A 17,781-nucleotide genomic window follows, 5' to 3' on the forward strand; every position below is an offset into this window, starting at 1 on the left:
CTGGTTTCTGTGAAAAGATCCTTATAGTCCATAATTTCTGTGTTCTAGATGTCCAGCTTCAACAATATATTTCCTTCTGCCCGATTTTGTTCATTGAAGCATATCTGAGTTAGTTTAGCAAAATGTAAAGTTTCAGTCATTTTCCCAAGCTGTGTTCCCATAAAAGGAGCATATGACAACTTTATTAAATGCTGGCTAAAAGTGATTTAAGACTAACACACTACTTATAACTTAAATACTTCATTTTTAAAAATAATTAGAAGGTAATTAAAACCATTAATTTAAAAATTAGAGAAGTCATATAATTTCCAACATTTGGGTCTAGGAAATGGAGCAGCCAAAGCACACAGGTGTATCTGACTGTAAAAATGAAAAGTAAAAAGAAGCAAAAAAGCCTGGGGAATCAGAGGTTCTAGTTAAAATGACACCTCCTGTCTCAATCCCCAAAGATTGAGTCCCTGTCTATGTTTTCTTTGTTTGGACAAGGGAGAACAGGAGAATAAAAAAAAGAAAAATAAAATTAAAAGAGGGCAAGAATATTATTAAGAACAACTTATATTCCAAGCTTAGGTAACTCATGTGTTGTAGGCAGACACAGATGCCATTGCAATTACTTTTGTAAATGTAGGTATCATTTCAGACTCCATTTCGTCTGCAGATACCATTAGAGATTAAGATTCCATGGCAGAGGGAAATGCATCTGCAGATGAGTATCCCAATGCAGTTACCATCACACATACCATTCATAACTTGAATCTAATCTCTGTCTTCCAGCAACCAGGCTGAGAGAGACTCTCTTCAGAGAAGCATAGAGGCACTATTTACTGGCCTGCTGCACTCTGCTTACCACGGACTCATATCAGAGTTGTCACTGAGAGACTACCATGCTTTGCACAGTCCACCATTACTTGCTGCAGCTGTTTCATGTGGGTGCCAGTGAGCAGCATCAAGAAGGATTACAGAGCCCTGGGAGCAGCAGTAGCTGCTGACTTTGGAGCACAGGTAGTTTTTTCATCAACTTTCCCAGTCCAAGCGAAGAGGTTTGAAAGAGCCAGTCCAATCTGGGGAATTAACAAATGGTTACAGGACTGGTGCCACAGCCAGGGGTTTGGCTGCTTAGACCATCAGACTTGCTTTGAACAACCTGGTCTGCTAAGGGCAGATGCAGTCCATCTGTCAGAAAAGGCAAAGAGTATCTTCACTCACAGGCTTGCCAAGCTGGAGAAGAGGGCCTTAAACTATAGCTGCTGAAGGAGGAGAGCCTCAGTCCATCCCACTCCTATCACAGACAGCAAGAGACGTCCTGAGCCTCAAAGCATCCTGGTCCAGATGGGCCTGCCTGCATCCAGATGCAAGGGCTTCTCCAGCATCATGGGCATAGAATAATTTTGTTACCACCTCAGCCCCTTCTCAGAAGCTGTGGCCAATGTTCCTGCCCCTTTCCTTTCCAGAAGCCAATGGAATTATTTTCTGCAAGCACTCCTGCAAATCATAAGGGGAAAACTGGTTTGAGCAGCAGAGCAAGCAGGATCCAGTGCAGACTGCAGTGGGCCACAACCCTTTGCTGCTGGGGCAATGCCTGCTGATCCTCAACATTTTGCAAGGAGAGATGGTGATGTGACAGTGCAGCCAAAGCAAGGGCTGTGCAAAAGGACAGGAGATGGCTTTGGCTGCTCAGGAAACCACAGCTCCCTTCCCACAACTGCGGGTGCTGATAGAGGGCTGGGCAGCTCCCTGCTAGCACTGTCCCAGAGCACTGCCTGGTCTGTGGGCAGGAGGAGGCAGAGCAGCAGGAGAGCAAACACTGGAAGATCTGCAGGTGAGTCAGAGTGTTCACAGGGGCCTGGTTGCTCATGGAAGACACATCTGTGCCCAGGAAGCTTTTTGCCCATGTTTCATGCTCTTACCCTCCAAATCTAGCAGAGGGCTTAGCTGGTTTTGGGTAAGAGCATATTCAGGGAGATTCTTCCAGCACACGATTTGTCTGGGTGTAGCTGGGTGTGGGTATGCTGGGACACAAACACTGCAGAGGCATGGCTTTTACAGTGGTGACGGCAGCAATGCTGCCGCAGTGGAGAAGGCATTGCTGTGAGGATGCCCATCAGTCAGATTGTCCCCACTATGGAAGAGAGCAAGGAGAGCAAAAGGGCCAAAATGTCATCTGCTGGCCTCCAAGAACAAGATGGCAGTAGGTGTGGGATTCATTTCTCCCTTACACCATCCCAGGGAGGAGCTGTAGAACTCAGAGGGTGCCAGAGAGTCTGGTAGGGGATATCAGTTTTGCTGCAAATGGTGCTTGTGTGGGAAGAAAGGCAATGTGTGGGTTTATGCCTGCTTGCACCCACACCCCTCGGTTCTCCCCCTCCAGGTCATGGAGGTTCTTGCCCTGGCCCTGGTTACTCTTCTGGCCCTGCTGCCCCCAGCCCAGCCCTGCTCCTCAGAGATTAACAAAGTCAAGGACCTCCTGGAGGTGAACTGCACGGGGCAGGCTCTCAGCGCAGTGCCCCCAGACCTGCCTGCAGACACAGGCATCCTGCTGCTCAGTGACAATCGCCTGGAGTCCCTCTCCACCACTGCCTTTCTGTCCTTTGCCCAGCTTCAGGACATTGACCTGGCCAACAATGGGCTGGTGTCTCTGCACACGGGGGCCCTGCTGCTGTCCCTGAAGGAGCTGACCCTCTCTCACAATGCACTGTCAGCCCTACCTGTCCTGGAGGGCCTGCCTGCACTCACCCACCTGGCTGTGGCTCACAACAGCCTGGAGACATTGGCCCCAGGGGCTTTCCGCACAGTGCCACAGCTGCAGAACCTGGACTTGCGAGGGAACAAGATGCAGCAGCTACCCCAGGAAGCCTTTGCAGGGCTGACGGCACTCAAGGAGTTGGACCTCTCAGACAACCTCCTGCAGGAGCTACCCAAGGAGTTGCTGCAGGACCTGCAGAAGTTGGAGACCCTCTGGCTCTCAGGGAACCAGCTGCAGACCCTGCCAAATGACTTTTTCCCAAAGGGGCACCTCTTCATGTATGTTTTCCTCACTGAGAACCCCTGGCGTTGCAACTGTGACCTGCACTACCTCCAGACCTGGATCCACAAGAATGCTGACATTGTTTATCATCCAGAGCGGGGCCTGGAGGAAACAAAGGTGGAGGTTGCACCTGAGAAGGTACTGTGCCACAGCCCTGCTGAGCATAGGCAGAAGCCCATCATTCACTTCAAGCTTAACTGCAGCATTGTGGAGGATGTGGATGAGGAAGGAGGGGATGAATATAATTATGGGGAAGAAACAACAGAGAAAGCTACCATGAGCACCTTCCCCCCACATCCATTCATCCCCAAAGAGCACACTACCATGCCCTGTGCTATTACCTCTTCTTGCCTTCCCACCCTTACTACCACAAGATCTCCCCTCACCAGACCTTCCCTCAGCACCTCTTGTACCTCCTCCCTTTCCCCAAAGACTTTGCTTGTGATGCTGACAAGCATCAGAGCTCCCAGCACCACCACTCCTGTACCAGCCAGTCCCACCATGACACACACACAGACCCCCAGCACTGCCACCATTCTCACGGCTGCTACCACCATCACCCTGTATAGACCTGCCACCCTTGACAATGCCACCTCACTGCCAACAACTATGAGCAGCAGCTCTTCTAGCACCAGTGGCCATCCTCAAACCACCCTTGCTGCCAGCAGTATCTATGGCAGTCTCATGGGGTCCACTGGCACATTACCTACCACTTCCACAGCAGTGCCTTCCACTGCCATGATAGAGGCCTCTTCCATTGTCAGATCTCCATGTCCTCCTCTGATGTCGGCCAACACCATGCTTTCCACACGTGCTCCAACACTACCACCTCCCCTGGACACCACACACTTCACCCAACCTGCATGTTCCCCCCTACCTGCTCCTCCTCCCCTCTGCCCATGCTCTATCCCAGGACAGGCTGTACCTGTGCTGCGTTTGCAGGCAGGTGGGGAGGGTCTGCAGTGGGGCCAGTGGGTGCTGAGGCACTGCTGCCTGTTGCACTGGGTGCTCTACCTGGCTTCCTTGGCTCTGCTGGTTCTGACCATGCTGGGTCTAGCAGGTTGGCTGGCATGGATGTGTCTGGTGGGACAACCCTCCTGGCACCAGTCCCTGCAGACCCAAGAGGTGCAGTATCCACTGCTGGAATGGAGGGAGTTAACAGGAAACCCTATGATGCATCTCAGCAGCTTCAAAATCCCCCTCCGGCAACCCACATTCTGTACAATCAAGGAAGTGGAGTTGTGCCCTGAGGTTACCTACTGCACAATTAAAGATCTGGGGATTCAGCGCAGTCCTGCAAGTTACTCCTTCTGCACCACAAAGGAGTTGTGGGTTCACCACAGTCCTCTGCATACATCAGTCAAGCATTTCTCCAGGAAGCTGATGGTCACAGACCTTAGCATCCTGAGGGCCCCATCTGCTTACAGCCTAGACAGGGGTGTTGAGGCCATCGGTGATGTCAGAGTGAAATATGCAGGTAACACCATGTAAATGTTTCTGTACACTCAGAGAAAGAGATTGAGGGTCATGGCTCTGCTTTGTATGCTTTGTTTTACAAGGGAAAGATCTACTTGCCTAGGAGGAAGCCATCCAGCTCCTTCCTCTAGTATTCTCAAACAGCCTGAGGTTTCCAGAGCTAAAATAATTACTTGGGTATTTGGCTGAGGAAGATAATGTCCTAAACTGGTCAGTGATAGTCTGGGGCTGCCACTGCCTGGTTTTGAGGTGAGTGTGGGCAAGCAGAACTTACGCTGTGCTTTGTCACAACTGCTTCTGCTCAAATTATGCACACAAAGATGCAATACACTTTCTACCTAGTGCCAGGTTCTTAATCACATAATAAATATTGTGTGCCTGAATTTAAAAGGGGTGCTGGTTTGATTTCATTGGACCTGCCACAAGCCCTGGCAGGGCAGTGAATGAGAAATTTGTCTTCAGTATTTGGAATAGTGAAGGCAGAGAAGAAAAGTCTATGGAATCTCAGAATCCTAGAATATCCTGAGTTGGCAGGGACCCCTGAGGATCAAGTGCAATTCCTGGCCCTGCACAGACACCACAACAATCCCACTCTGTGCCTGAGAGCATTGTCAAAACGCTCCTGGAGCTCTGGCAGCCTTGGAGCTGTGAGCATTCCCTGGGGAGACTGTTCAGTGCCTGACCACCCTCTGGGGGAAGAACTTTTTCCTAATATTGATCCATTAGGATGCCCCCATGTGAGGGGGGCACATGAGGGTCCTGTCCCAGGTCCCAGAATGCAAAGATCAAAGCTGGCCTCTGCCTCCCCTCAGGGGAGGTCTCCATGATGAGGTCTCCCCTTGATGTCCTCCAGACTGAATACATCAAGTGCCTTCAACTGCTACTCATACCCTTCCCCTCTAGACCCTTGCCCATTTCATGGCCTCATTTGGATACTCTTTAACAGCTTTAGATGCTTTGTGTATTCTGGCATTCAAAACTGCACACTTATACTCCTATTCCTGACTTTGGCCCCATATGGGTGATTCTTCCCTGTGAATCACACAGGAATCACACAGGAAAAAGCATTGCACTGGCAGGTAATAAAGAAAGTGCAAGTGTTGATGCTTCTGCATGACCCATTATGGGATGGCCGGATATGGAGGAGTAGGGTGGGAGGCTTTGAAGGGCAACAGATATGACTTGTAAAGGATTACACTAGGACAAAGCATTCCAGAGCTGGCCAAACTTTGTGACCACCTGTCTAGATGTCACTCAAACATTCTGGGAGGTGTGAGAACGAGGCAACAGTCACCATTGGTGGGGGTCGAATGGCTCGCTCCAGAACTCATGCATAAATGCAGCAGCTGGATCCTATGAATCATTTTTCCAGCCTGAAACGCAGTTCCAGTTCTAATTGCCCCAAATGTATTGTCAAAATGCTGTGAGTCAACATGGCCTTCTGCTAGATTAACTACTGGAGTTCCTCATGTTCCACAGGTGGGAACATGTGCCTGTGCTTGGCCAGCATAAGTATGTCTTCTGGTGAAGGTCTGGTGTGCAATTGTGTCCGTGGACATACACATACTGCGTTTGTAAGGAGGCACTAGTCTGCTGGTGCTGTCCTCTAACCACACCATCCTCTCTATCCCTGTTTCCTGAGAAAACAATGAGGCAAGCAGCTCTAGTGCTGGCACAGTCTGAAGGGCCCAACAGTGGGGCACAGACATCTGGGGAGCAGAGCTGTGGAAAAAAAAACTCTGTGTATCTTGGTGGACAGAAAGGTGAACAAGGTCCAGCAGTGCACCTGGCAGCAAAGGGAGGGCAACAAAACCTGAACTGGGTTAACAGAGACAGGGCCAGCAGGCCAAGGGAAGTGATTATCCCCTTCTCCTCAGAACTCTTTAGACTATAATTTTTTGTCTTCTACACATCTGAAGCCAATCAGTTCTCTCCCCATAGGCACTACTGGTATCCCAGTATTTCTGAGAATCCCATTACCTTTGCCTCTCCTTGCAACTCCTCCTTGGAATTCTCCCACCTCTTCACACAACAAGCACTCCAGGTCACTTCAGGAATCCAAGATCTCTCAAAACCACCTAGGAACCCCAAAGCCCCCAGGACCCCCTATTCTACCCCACCATCAACCCCACAAATACTTTATTCCCTCAGGATCCCCTGTGCACCCCAAGATCCCTCTCAGTCCTGAGACACACACATACACCCTCATGCCCAGTGAACACAGGCACACAGAGTCCCAGTGCCCAGTACCACCCACCCAGGACACTCAGGTCTCCTCTGGTCTCCTGCTCTCCTCCGGTCTCCTGCTCTCCTCCTGTTCCTTGTGAGAAGCACCTGGATGTCTGGGTTCCCCACCAGAAACAACAAGACCCAGACAGACAGTTCAGGAAGCACTTTTATTCAACCCAAGTGTGGGAGGAAATTGAGGGATTCCTAGCTCTCAGTGAAGGGCTCAGACAAGGGGATTGAGTATTCCTGGAGGCAGAGGGCTACAGTGTGGGGAAGCTTTATGTTCCACAGGTTCACAACAGTCTGGGTCATGTACCCTGAGGGTGAAGTGTTGCTGGAAACCACAGAAGGAACCCACTCTTGGAGAGGGATCTGGACACTTTTGTCCCATAGAGGTACCCATGGATGCTACCTGGGTATCCCATGGGGTGCAAAGAGTATACCCTAAGCATTATTTGGAGTTTCAGTTGATCTCAAGGGGTCCTTAAGGCAGCTGGGAGCACGCAAGGCAGGGGGTACAGTGAGAACACAGGCTTGTAGGTCAGTATAGGCATGGGGCAAGGTGCCTCGGGTGATCCAGCGCCGGGTACCCGGCTGGTAGGCGTGGATCAAGTGCGTGTCCTGGTAGGTCTCATGACTGTACCCTCCCAGAACAAGCAGCTCCCCTCCCAGCACAGCTGCACCCCCAACTACATGTGCACGGGGGAGAGGGCTGAGGAGGACCCAGATGTTCTTCTTGGGGCTGTAGACCTCAAAGGTCAGCTGGTCCCTGTAGCCAGTCTGCCCAGCCCGCTGACACAGGCCCCCGGCCACATACAGCTGCCCACCTGCCTCCTCCATGACATGGCCAGCTCGCTGGCCATTCATAGGGGCCAGGAGTGTGACAGGTGCACCTGGGACATAGCGGAACAAGGATGCCTGACACTGGTATGCTTCATCACACCCACCCGACACGTAGAGCTCACCATCCAGGGCACACGCCGCATGCCCACACAGAGCCATTGGCAGGGGCTGGCACCTCCTGGGCAAGGAGAAAGGGAGGGGTGAAGGACAGGTTAAGCAGGGCTGTCCTGCAGTGACCAACTACCTAGGGGTTCCCTGATGAGCCATGGCTTCATTGACCACTCAGCAGGCAACACTTGCCAACACCCAATGAGCCCCAGTGGACAACATCAGCTGACACAGAATGGATGCCCCACAGATGGGGCCATCACTGCTCAACACTTTGTAGTCGCCACACCATTGGTCAACCACAGTAGGCTCTATTAACGGACAACATTGGCCATCACCCCATGAATTTTCTGTCTATAAGAGGAATCAAGCTACTTTTCTCACTGGCAGATGTCCAACAAGACCTGCAATGAACACACTGCTGGTCAAAAACTCATTTGCCCCCCACTAGTCAACACTGGCCAACACCTAGTCCCAAGGGACATGGCTGTTCAACACCCAGTAGACCTCTCTCAAATACCAATGCAGGTCCATCCTCCACTGGAGACTTAGTGACAAAAAGCACTCAGTGGGCACCATGGCCAAGATAAGGGGCTCTGCGAGAAAAGGAAAACTAGGCATCGGCTGGAGCAGCCTCACCTCCAGGTGTCATTAGCCAGGTCGTAGCACTCTACAGTATCTGTGCAGTAGAGCTCCCCTGAGCTGCCCCCCAGGGCATAGATGAAATTACCAAGTGCCACAGCAGCAAAGTAGCTTCGTCCACATGTCATACTGGCCAGACGCTCCCAGGAATCATCCATAGGCTGGTACCTGGGTTTGAAAGGCAAAGGGGCAAGAGACTACCTGTTACCTATAACACCATGAGCTGATGTTGGCACCACTGAGGGCAACAACCCACCTACAACTTGCCAATCCCGTAATGCCTTGGGGTCACCTTGCATGGGAATATCCCCTCCTTCTGGACAATATCAAACCCATAATGTCCTGGGGCATCTCCAGATAAAAGCCTCCCACTCCTACTCCCAAAAAGCCTGTAACACCCCAGAGTAGGAGGGCACCTCTGAGTCCTACACCCAACCCTTCCCAGAATGTCTTGGGGCCACTTGACCAGCTGCAATGCCACAATGTCTTGGATCCACGGGGCAGCTCTAGCTCTAGCAATACCTCCCACAATGTCCGGGTGCCACATGCCAACTCCAAGTCCTCTGTAGCTCTCACCTGTAGACACTGGCTAAGGTGTCATGGACCCCGTAGTAGTGCTTTCCACCCAGGACGTAGAGGTTGTTGCCCACCACAGTTACAGCATGACGGAAGCGTGGGCCATCAGGAAAGTGTCCCAGTGCCCGCCACTCAACCTGCTTCACCAGCCCCACAGCACTGAGGTAGCGGTCTGCAAACCAGAGGCGTCTGCTGGGCTTCCGGGCAGCCAGGTTGCTCTTTACTTTGTCTCCACCACAAACCACCAACACTTTTTGCAAGGAACGTACCCGGCATGGCAGCTGGGCCATGGGGGTGAAACTTGCTATCATGAGCTCGTGGAGGACCTTTGGGTTAGCTACCCCTGCAGTCACAGATGGGACCTTCTTCAGCTCCAGGCTGGACATGAGGGCAAAGCGAACAGATGACAAGATCTCTTTGGCTAGATCCTCCTGGCCATCTCCATTGGCCATAAGCCACCGAGATGCTGCTTCCAAGGCTTCCAGTTCGTGGAGGACATTGAGACCATCAGAGCGGAGCAGGCGGATGAGAAGGTGTGCAGGAAGATCCAGGAAAGCCGGTGTAACCACCACACAGGGAAAGGTGGCCAAGATGTAGTTCTCTGCTATATGGACCACCTCATCCAACCCATAGGCCACAGCAAAGGCCAGCACGTCAGGGACAGTTTCTGGGGTCAGGCCATGGGTGAAAACATCCAGGCAGAGAGTGAGGAGCCCCCAGGCCTGGTAGCGCAGGGAGGTCTCAGCTGCCTCTAAGACCATGGGCCATGGCCCTGCTACAGCGCCTGTGTAGGCAAAGGAGAGGAGGAGACGCAGCTCGGCTGGGGACAGCCCCGTGACCAGCGGGTCGGCAGGGTCATGGGTGGCCTCTCGCATGGGGCAGGTGAAAAGGGCCCGGAAGAAGTCACAGGAGCAGCTCAGGGCCAGTCGCTGAACTAGGAGGAAGGAGGAATAATGGTGGGAAGCAGCAGGGGACCCTCTACGCCCCCAGAACTCAGGTGTCCTGGCCCCATGCCCATCAAAGTCCCAGCTCTGCCAAACGGAGCAGCCCTGTGGGAACTTCTAGAGACTGATCTCCACCTGGAGCTGCAGTCTTATCATCCCCACCAGAGGACTTGGCTGTCCCAGAGCACCCTGTCCCACTCCTCAGCCCCTGATAGGGATCCCCACCTTCTGCCCACCTGGGATGACCTCGTTCCCTGCCTGGAGCTGAAGGTCACAGCCCACACCATTGGCATGGAGCTGCTCCATGGCTCTTAGTGTCTCCCACTGCTCCTCCAGGGGCTTAGGACCTTCTTCCTGGTTGTCAATCTCCAGACGCAGGGCGCAGGCAGCCACCAGTCGGGGGGCACCCAGGGCCCGGGCAGCCTCCTCCACCTCTTTTGCCTGGCCATGGGGCACAATTCCCCCATAGGCAAAGGTGAGCACAGCCCGCCAGCCCCACAGTGTGGCCCCAGGTGGCAGGGGGACATGGGGTAGAGGATCTTGGCCAAGTTGTCTGGTCCTGCCCTCCAGGAAGCGGTGGAAGAAGGAGCTGATGGAGGCCAGGACCACAGCATGGGCCATGTCACCTTCTGGGCCCACAGCCACATCCACCAGCTGTCCTGTGGTGCGGAGATGGTCAGCCACAGCCAGGAAGTGTCCAGCATGAGCCCCATCCCGCAGGCTCCACTGGTCTGGGGCCGCCCCCTCTGTAACCCACATCTTGCCTGTGGAAACACATGGAGCAGGGTGTCAGGGAGCTGTCTCCACAGCTGGAGCCTCTGGCCCATGGCAGGAGTACTGACTGGGGACATGGGGTCTTGCTACCGGCACTGCCACATAGCAAAGCCACTGGATCCACCACCAAATCCTCTACCCCACAGCCAGGGCTACCATGCTCTGCTACTGCTCCATTACTGAATTTGATGCTTCTTGGCAAAACCACAGCTCCATAGCTGAGAACAACAGCCCATTTCACTGCCCCATATCTGAGCTTGATCTCCTCACCTGCCTCATCTCTGAACCCTTAGCATGAAGCTACTGACCCACAGCCAACGCTGCCTCCCCACATACCTCAGGCCACTGTCACTATTCAAACCTTCAGTCCTATAGCACACACAACCACACCCTTCCTCAGCCATTGCCCCATAGCTGAAACTACTGATGGTCCAACAGCAACCAAGCTGCTGGCCCCCAGTGAAGCGCCTGTCACACCTGCTCGGTGCGTGGCAGTGCCTGCTGTGCACTGCCTGTCGTGTGTCACACTGCCTGTCACACATTGTGACGTGTTATCCTGATAGTTGTCTGCAATGTTACATGTCATGCCCCCCTGCACTGCATACTGTCAAGGTCTGCTGACTATCATATTACTGCCACCCCTTGCCCCCAGCATGTTGCTCGCTGTTTGTGCAGTGTTGCTTGTCCTCGCTCAGGCCATGCACTGCAGCCCAGTGAAGCGGTTGCTGTATGCCTTGCCCCTGCATTACTGTGTGGCCTGTTATGCTGTGCCCTGCACTTGTCCCCCTTACCGCCTGCTGCTGCTCTGCAGAACTTCTGTGACCCCCTAGGAATGTGCTTGGGTAATTATAGACTGGACAGAACACGTGGCCCCAGCCAGGAGCTGGGAGAGGCTGAGGCAGAGGGAGGTCCAAGGCCTCAGAGTCCCCAGGCTGGGACAGTGGGTCACTGAATTCTCTGAGGACAGGCAGCAGGGCCAGCTGAAGCTGACAGGAGCTCTGTAAACCCTGTGTTACCCTGAGCAGCTCCTGCTGAGGATCCCTGGCCCCTCAGGCCCCTCTCTAAACCTTGACATTCTCCAGAGCACAGGGTGAAGCAGAGCCCCCACCCAAGCCCTCGGGTAAGAAACAATCACCTACTCCCACACTCCCATTATGAAGTAGATAGGTCCACTACCACTTGCTGTGCTCCTGAGAGCTGTGCTGTGCTGAGCTGTGTGACTCCCAAAGAGCTGGGGGTCTCAGCTCCAGGAGGAAACCACCCCCATGGCCCAGCCTCAAGTGCCCCCAGGACCACCCTGCAAACACCCAGGACCCCAGCAGCCCCAGAGCACATATCAGAGCAACACAGTCTGCCATGGCTGTGACTATGTCCCGGTATCACCATCCCTCCCTCTGCTGTCCTCTGGTACCCCAATCTCATCTTGTCCCCTCCCCTTGCACCCCATCTTCCCATCTCCCACACAACTGCGCCCCCATGCCCACATTCCCCATCTCTGTAACTCATGCACCCATCCCCTAATGTCCCATCTCTGTACCACACTGTTCCCACATGTCCAGTTGAATTCTGTGTCCCCAAAAATGTTCTCACATCCTCTACAAGTCCATTCTTCCGTACTTACCTATCCTGCTTGTGAAATTTTTTTTCTATCTAGTTAGAATTTCCCTATCTTGTTATTTCCCATCCTTCACTGCACACCTAAGCCTCCACTTTCTGTAGCCACTAAGTAGTGAAAAAGTGCTATTATATCAAATCTTGACCTTTCCTCCAGGCAAAATGATCCAGTTCTCATCTCTCTTTGTGCATGCTGTGCCTCCATGCTCTCCATCTCCTTAGTGGCTTTGCAGGACACACTTGTTTGTTCATAGAAAAGCCAATCAGATGCAGCTATAAGCAACCTGCTCCAGTTATCAGCTGGCGTTCAGGGGTCCCTTCCAGCCTCAGATATTCCTCACTTTCAACCCTGAAGCACTTATCTCTAGACCTCCTGAAATGCTTTTTGGACAAAAACCCCAGGCTCCCAAAAACACTGTGAGCAACCCAAACCTTCTTCCCTACCCCACCTTCCCCATCTTCAGCTCAGAGCCAAGCACTTCTTCAGCAGCTTTGGCTCCAGACCCTCACTGATGGGCTCAGTGCAGTGTAATCCCACACCTTGTCAAGAAGCCCCAGAGGGCCCACTCAACTACAAGAACCTCACTGAAGCTACAGCATAGTGCTTACACTTAAGCACAAAATACTGAGACATGTAGGCAAAGTAACTTGTGCACAGAAATCGCAGCCAGACCAGAAGATGCTGCCTCCTCTTCAGCAGCTCCAGCTTTCTGCACCTCAGCCCAAATGCCGGGAAACAGCCACATGACACCACCATGTTGTGACAACTGCTGATTGGACCAAATCTTTATTACATGATGTCCTAAGTACATACAGCATTTGGAAGCCAGTTCACGGGGGAAAGGTGACATTTACAGCTTGGGAGGTCCCGTCAGCCTCCAGCCCTCCTTGTTACCGATCTTCATGAGAGCTGCAGTGATTCCGAACCCCAGACATGCTGTGGTGCCAGTGAGGTAACTGTGAGCTGAAGAAAACACATCAAACCAGAAAAGACCCATTAAGGCACAAGTCTTTTGCAATAGATCTTGATAGACTGCCATTTTTCATAAGTCCTTTGACAATCAGCAACATTGTCTGGCATGGGGAATTGGAAAAGTGACCTTTTTATAAAATTGAGTTCTCATGCTTATGACTTGCAATTTGAAATATCAATTTCAGTAATCCACTGCCCCATACCCTTAAGTGGGCAGTCTTAAATGGCTCATTTGAGTGACAAAAATAACTATCACTGCTTCAAACTCTCAGCAGCTCAGCAAGCAGGACAAGTAAATTTTCACCATTAAAACTTTAAAAAATCCCTCACTTCTTTAGGTTCGAGGATGAATGTCTACAGAAAACAGAGTTGTGTCAGTATCTGCAGGAGCTGTTTAAGGCTTACAAAGGGCTATAGGAGCAACAGCAGCAGGACACAGCTTGTCCCTCAGACTATGTGACAAATTCACAAGGCAGATACTTAATTGTACTTGCTGTCTAAAATAAATCACACACTTGTTGCCAAGAAAACATGGATTTCCACAACTACATTTTTCCTATCCTGCAATTTTAAGGTATAACTGGTAGCTCTTACTGGCAGTAATGAGTGAGCTCTCCTTTCATTCTGTATATCACTTCATGTTCCCTTTGGTATCCTCCCTTCCTACAGCCATATTTATTTTTGCAGGCCCACACAATGAAACTGGCATGAATAGAGGCTGACATGAATCATTACTAAAGAAGCCTGACATCAAAATTCTTTAACATTTTTCCCCAGCTGAAAAGTTTCTAAAACCAGCAAGGGCACATTTCAACACAGGCATTGCCCACAGTTACCTCTCACTCCCAAGACAGCTCCTGCTGCACAGCCACCTATGAAATAGTTCAAAGGATCCTCTGGTTCCTCCCGGACTTGGGCACTGAGACAGGTACTTAAGCCAAACACAGCTCCCAGTGTAGCTGCAAAGAAGTAAAAAAACAAAAACCAAATCCTCAAGGACCAGATAATTCACACTGAGAACGACTTCAATATTCACAGTGACTACAATGGTAAATGAAGAAAGATCCGTTTCCCATTTCCAAGGGACATCCTCTACCAGATGCTACAGCGAGACTCAGCATTCACTCAGTCCCACTCAGCTTCCCTGGGTTTCTCCCCCTGCACTGCTTCGAGCTGGAGCCTTAGAGCACTCCACACCCACTGCCACCAAACAGCACTGCATGCTGCCAGGGTATCAACTAACAGCCCTTCCCGACAAGGCATGGGGCACCCCTGACAGCTGGGAGTACTGGAGGGGAGCAGTGGTGTCTGTGCAGCCACTTCCCCAGCTTTGCCTGGACTCTCCACTGTAACTCAGCCCTCAAGTCCCTGTGAAGCCACGTCACACCACCAGGCAGAGCAACCCCAAGGGCACTGCTCTCCCTATACACTGCTAGTCCTGGCACTTTCTTCCTCTGCCTGCCTGGAGCTCGCAATGATTACTGGATATTAGGAAAATGAATAGAGTTTGTCAGTTATTCTTGTTTGTAAACTGACTTTGAAATTAAAAATTTTGAATTGAACTAAGAAACTGCAAAGTAGAAGCAACCTGTCCACTGAATTACACACTTCATCCTATCAGACCCTACACTGATATAACTGCAAACTTTGGCAAAGAGCTGTGTCAAGAACAGCTGGGTTTGATACAAACTCTTGATCATGAAAGGTGAATCTGTCTACCAGGCATCATATGCAGATTTCAATTCATCTTTCTTGGGAACAACAAAAATGTCCAGATTAAAAATGTTCAATCCCTATATAAAACCAGCAGCTCCTGTTACAAACCTTTGCAGAAAATGAATTATGCTGATGCCAAAATCAACTGAAAAGAGCACTGCAGAAACAAAACCCCCAGACCTAGGAGTGCATTTCAACTTTCCTGCTCTCCCTGCTTTGGACCAAGGCATGTAGGCCAAATGCACAGCTTGAGGCAATGAGGTGCGACTCCTGAACAGCAGACAGGACAAATCCTTCCTCAGGTATGATAGCGGTAAGAGGACCCAATATGCCTGTTTAGGATTAAGGGATTTATTGAAATCACACTTGATTACACGATCCAGTCCCTTCATAATGACCTCAACTCATTAGGAGATGCCAGATCCTGGTTAGAGTCGAACTACTCAAAAATGTAAACCTGGACTGACTGTGCTCCATCTCAAAGCAACAGCATTTGGGGAGAAGCAGAGGTGGCACAAACCATTGAATTAAACTGAAAAGCAAAAGTCTGCTAAGAGGAAAACTGCACTTGACAAGGGACAGAGGGAGCTTCAACCATGCAGCCCCTTCAGCACCCTGCTCCTCTCTTCAGCATACACTTTCTCTTTCAAAGACAATTCAAGACAACTACATGGTTTCTCCTTGTCTGTATGACATGACAGGAAAAACCCCACGTTTATCTTCCTTTTGCCACCACAAATATTGCATTGTTCTTTAGCAAATGCACCTTATTAAATACAATGCCTAAATATATTAAGCAGAAACCTAAATTTGCTTATACTATGTTGTTGCCCAGAAACTGAGTATTCTAAAAATACAAAAAAACATGATGTACCTTTTACTCTAGATTGCAAAAAATGTTACCTCACCTGCAAATCAAGGATATGTCTTTCCATTTCAGTGTTCTGGCTCTTGGCTAAACAACGACCCAAGACCAGTGGAAGAGAGAACCACCGAAACCGTGCAGGGGCAGAGGCAAGGGCAAAAGTGAGGGCGCAGCCAGACCGGGCACAGGTGAGGCTGGCGTCCCTGCGGAGTTCCATCCTACAGTTATACTGCCGAGGGGCCCGGCCCTTACCCATCGTGACACTGTCCGCCGCCGCCGTCTGCAATGCGGCCAGAGCCGAGCCGGGCCGCAGCAGGATGATGCGATACGCCGCCCCGACCAGGCCTGCAACACAGCACTGCACGTCATTGCCCGGGCCCCGCTCGGCCACCCCCCGCGTGCCTCCCTTCCCCCCGGTGCCCACCCGCGGCCGCGCCCACGCGCGTGGCGAGCCAGGTGCGCTGCGGGCACTGCTCGCCCTCGGGCCCTTCCCAATAGCCCGCCATGGCGACAAGGGCACAACCGAGGTATCGCGAGAGGACGACGCGGAACCGCCCCGCGAGGGGGCGAGGCCAGGGATGGTACCGCGGGCACGCCCGTGGCCAGCCCGGTGGCCGCATCCGTCCCTTCCCCTTCCCCTTCCCCTTCCCTTCCGCAGGGAGCCGGGCCCCCCGCGCGGGCTGGGACTGTGCTCCGTACCAACCGCTGCCCGAGAACACCCGCACCGTCACTGGCCTAAGGGATTTCTGCCTCATGTTCCCAAGTGCCCCACACGCGGCTCCCAGGCTGTTTGCCTAAGCCTGGGGCTGTGACCCCACCGTTTGTCTTTGCTGTCTGCTTGCGGGGTGGGGAGATCAGTGTGGTTTTGTTTTGTTTTGTTGTGGGTATTTTGCATTTTTGTGGGGCAGGGGTTGTTTTTTGTTTGTGGTTCGTTTTTGGTTTTGGTAGGGTCTACAACTCTTACTTATTGGCGTTTGAAATATTTTTAATGACTTTTCAAAGATTCTGATTTAATTCTCTGTGTCTATACTGCTGTATGGTCGTATTTCCTTCTGAAATAATAAAGATGCTTTGACACAGGCTATAGAGACGCTGTATTGATTTTTCTAGTTGTTCATAGTACACTAATAAAAAGACAACTCTCTACTGTGCCTTCTTGGTGATGTACGGAAAATCACACAATGAAAAGCCAACGTCCATAAAGGTGTTATAAATAGAGGCAAGCCAATCTGGATTAATAATTAAATTTATTTGCGATCACGTAAAAATTTAGAGTTCGAATTTGCCCACAGTCTACAGAGCAGCTCTGGGTGCAAACCGACAGTCAATGCCTCCGTCAAGTTTGCGCACCATTGTATTTCTGCAGAGGGTTTTTATATTTTTATTCCGCCTTTGGCTACAAGTCATTGTAGCAAGCTGCATACTCATGCAGTCTTCTCTCACAGAGAAGGCATTTTGGCCGCTGATGTCTTCTGAACAGCAGATAATCAGCTGGTGATGAGCCCAGATGTCTTCTTTCTTGTCTTTCCTCTTGATGTTGAGTCTAGGTTCGGCTTCGAGGCCACCTGCTTGTGATATGCTTGGGTAGCCACCTCATAGCCAGGTTTTCGGCTATTGTTTTCTGCTGGCTAGGGCTTTTTAAATGCTAATTAGGTGCCTGGCAACTTGCTTGGCAACTTACAGTAACTCTAAAACATTTTATGGCTACAGTGTATAACATTTATAACTACAGTTTATTACATGCACCCCCAACTGCACGAATTATACATATATAACAAAGAAGACTGAAGAGTCCTGCAACTTTATTTGAATAAAGGGAGAGTCCACAGGTACACAGGCCCATGGCGTTTTTTCTCTCGAGGTTTCGGAGGACGCAGCTTCCTTTTATCCCAAATTCCCGGCCGCATGTTGCCCTCTTCCTTTTCCCATTGGCTGAGGTACTAGGAAGGTACAGCCTTCCCGAACGCCTTACCACATAGTCCCCCTTGAACCTGTC

The 17,781-nt window shown here is 51.2% G+C and overlaps 3 protein-coding genes across 3 annotated transcripts; 1 reads left to right on the forward strand and 2 right to left on the reverse strand.

The window, feature by feature from the left end:
- Positions 1 to 884: 884 nt before the first annotated feature.
- On the forward strand, positions 885 to 4,891 carry LOC137463185 (platelet glycoprotein Ib alpha chain-like). Its single transcript, XM_068174253.1, has 2 exons — positions 885 to 1,819; positions 2,369 to 4,891. Exon 2 carries the CDS (start codon positions 2,372 to 2,374, stop codon positions 4,514 to 4,516), a length of 2,145 nt encoding a protein of 714 aa, XP_068030354.1. The 5' UTR covers positions 885 to 1,819; positions 2,369 to 2,371; the 3' UTR covers positions 4,517 to 4,891.
- A 1,987-nt stretch (positions 4,892 to 6,878) lies between these two features.
- Positions 6,879 to 16,385, reverse strand: KLHL33 (kelch like family member 33). Its single transcript, XM_068174252.1, has 6 exons — positions 16,210 to 16,385; positions 16,038 to 16,130; positions 10,080 to 13,195; positions 8,900 to 9,833; positions 8,321 to 8,491; positions 6,879 to 7,751 (listed from the first exon to the last, which is right to left on the reverse strand). The coding sequence occupies exons 3-6, from the start codon at positions 10,600 to 10,602 to the stop codon at positions 7,175 to 7,177; spliced, it is 2,205 nt and encodes a 734-aa protein (XP_068030353.1). The 5' UTR covers positions 10,603 to 13,195; positions 16,038 to 16,130; positions 16,210 to 16,385; the 3' UTR covers positions 6,879 to 7,174.
- Positions 13,083 to 16,291, reverse strand: NDUFA11 (NADH:ubiquinone oxidoreductase subunit A11). The gene is made up of 3 exons (XM_068173706.1): positions 16,210 to 16,291; positions 16,038 to 16,130; positions 13,083 to 13,195 (listed from the first exon to the last, which is right to left on the reverse strand). Exons 1-3 carry the CDS (start codon positions 16,289 to 16,291, stop codon positions 13,083 to 13,085), a joined length of 288 nt encoding a protein of 95 aa, XP_068029807.1.
- Positions 16,386 to 17,781: the final 1,396 nt, after the last annotated feature.

The sequence above is a fragment of the Anomalospiza imberbis genome, chromosome 27 (assembly GCF_031753505.1).
Source record: "Anomalospiza imberbis isolate Cuckoo-Finch-1a 21T00152 chromosome 27, ASM3175350v1, whole genome shotgun sequence".
Classification (NCBI taxonomy): Eukaryota; Metazoa; Chordata; class Aves; order Passeriformes; family Viduidae; genus Anomalospiza; species Anomalospiza imberbis.

Excerpts from the sequence above, each read along its gene's own strand:
- LOC137463185 (XM_068174253.1), top strand. The coding sequence starts at position 2,372 with ATGGAGGTTCTTGCCCTGGCCCTGGTTACTCTTCTGGCCCTGCTGCCC.
- KLHL33 (XM_068174252.1), bottom strand. The coding sequence starts at position 10,602 with ATGTGGGTTACAGAGGGGGCGGCCCCAGACCAGTGGAGCCTGCGGGAT. Across the intron at positions 8,492-8,899 it reads ACCTTAGCCAGTGTCTACAG|GTACCAGCCTATGGATGATT; the intron begins GTGAGAGCTACA and ends TTTCAAACCCAG. Across the intron at positions 7,752-8,320 it reads CTGGCTAATGACACCTGGAG|GAGGTGCCAGCCCCTGCCAA; the intron begins GTGAGGCTGCTC and ends CTCCTTGCCCAG.
- NDUFA11 (XM_068173706.1), bottom strand. The coding sequence starts at position 16,291 with ATGGCGGGCTATTGGGAAGGGCCCGAGGGCGAGCAGTGCCCGCAGCGC. Across the intron at positions 16,131-16,209 it reads GCGCGTGGGCGCGGCCGCGG|GCCTGGTCGGGGCGGCGTAT; the intron begins GTGGGCACCGGG and ends GCTGTGTTGCAG. Across the intron at positions 13,196-16,037 it reads GGCGGACAGTGTCACGATGG|CTCACAGTTACCTCACTGGC; the intron begins GTAAGGGCCGGG and ends TGTTTTCTTCAG.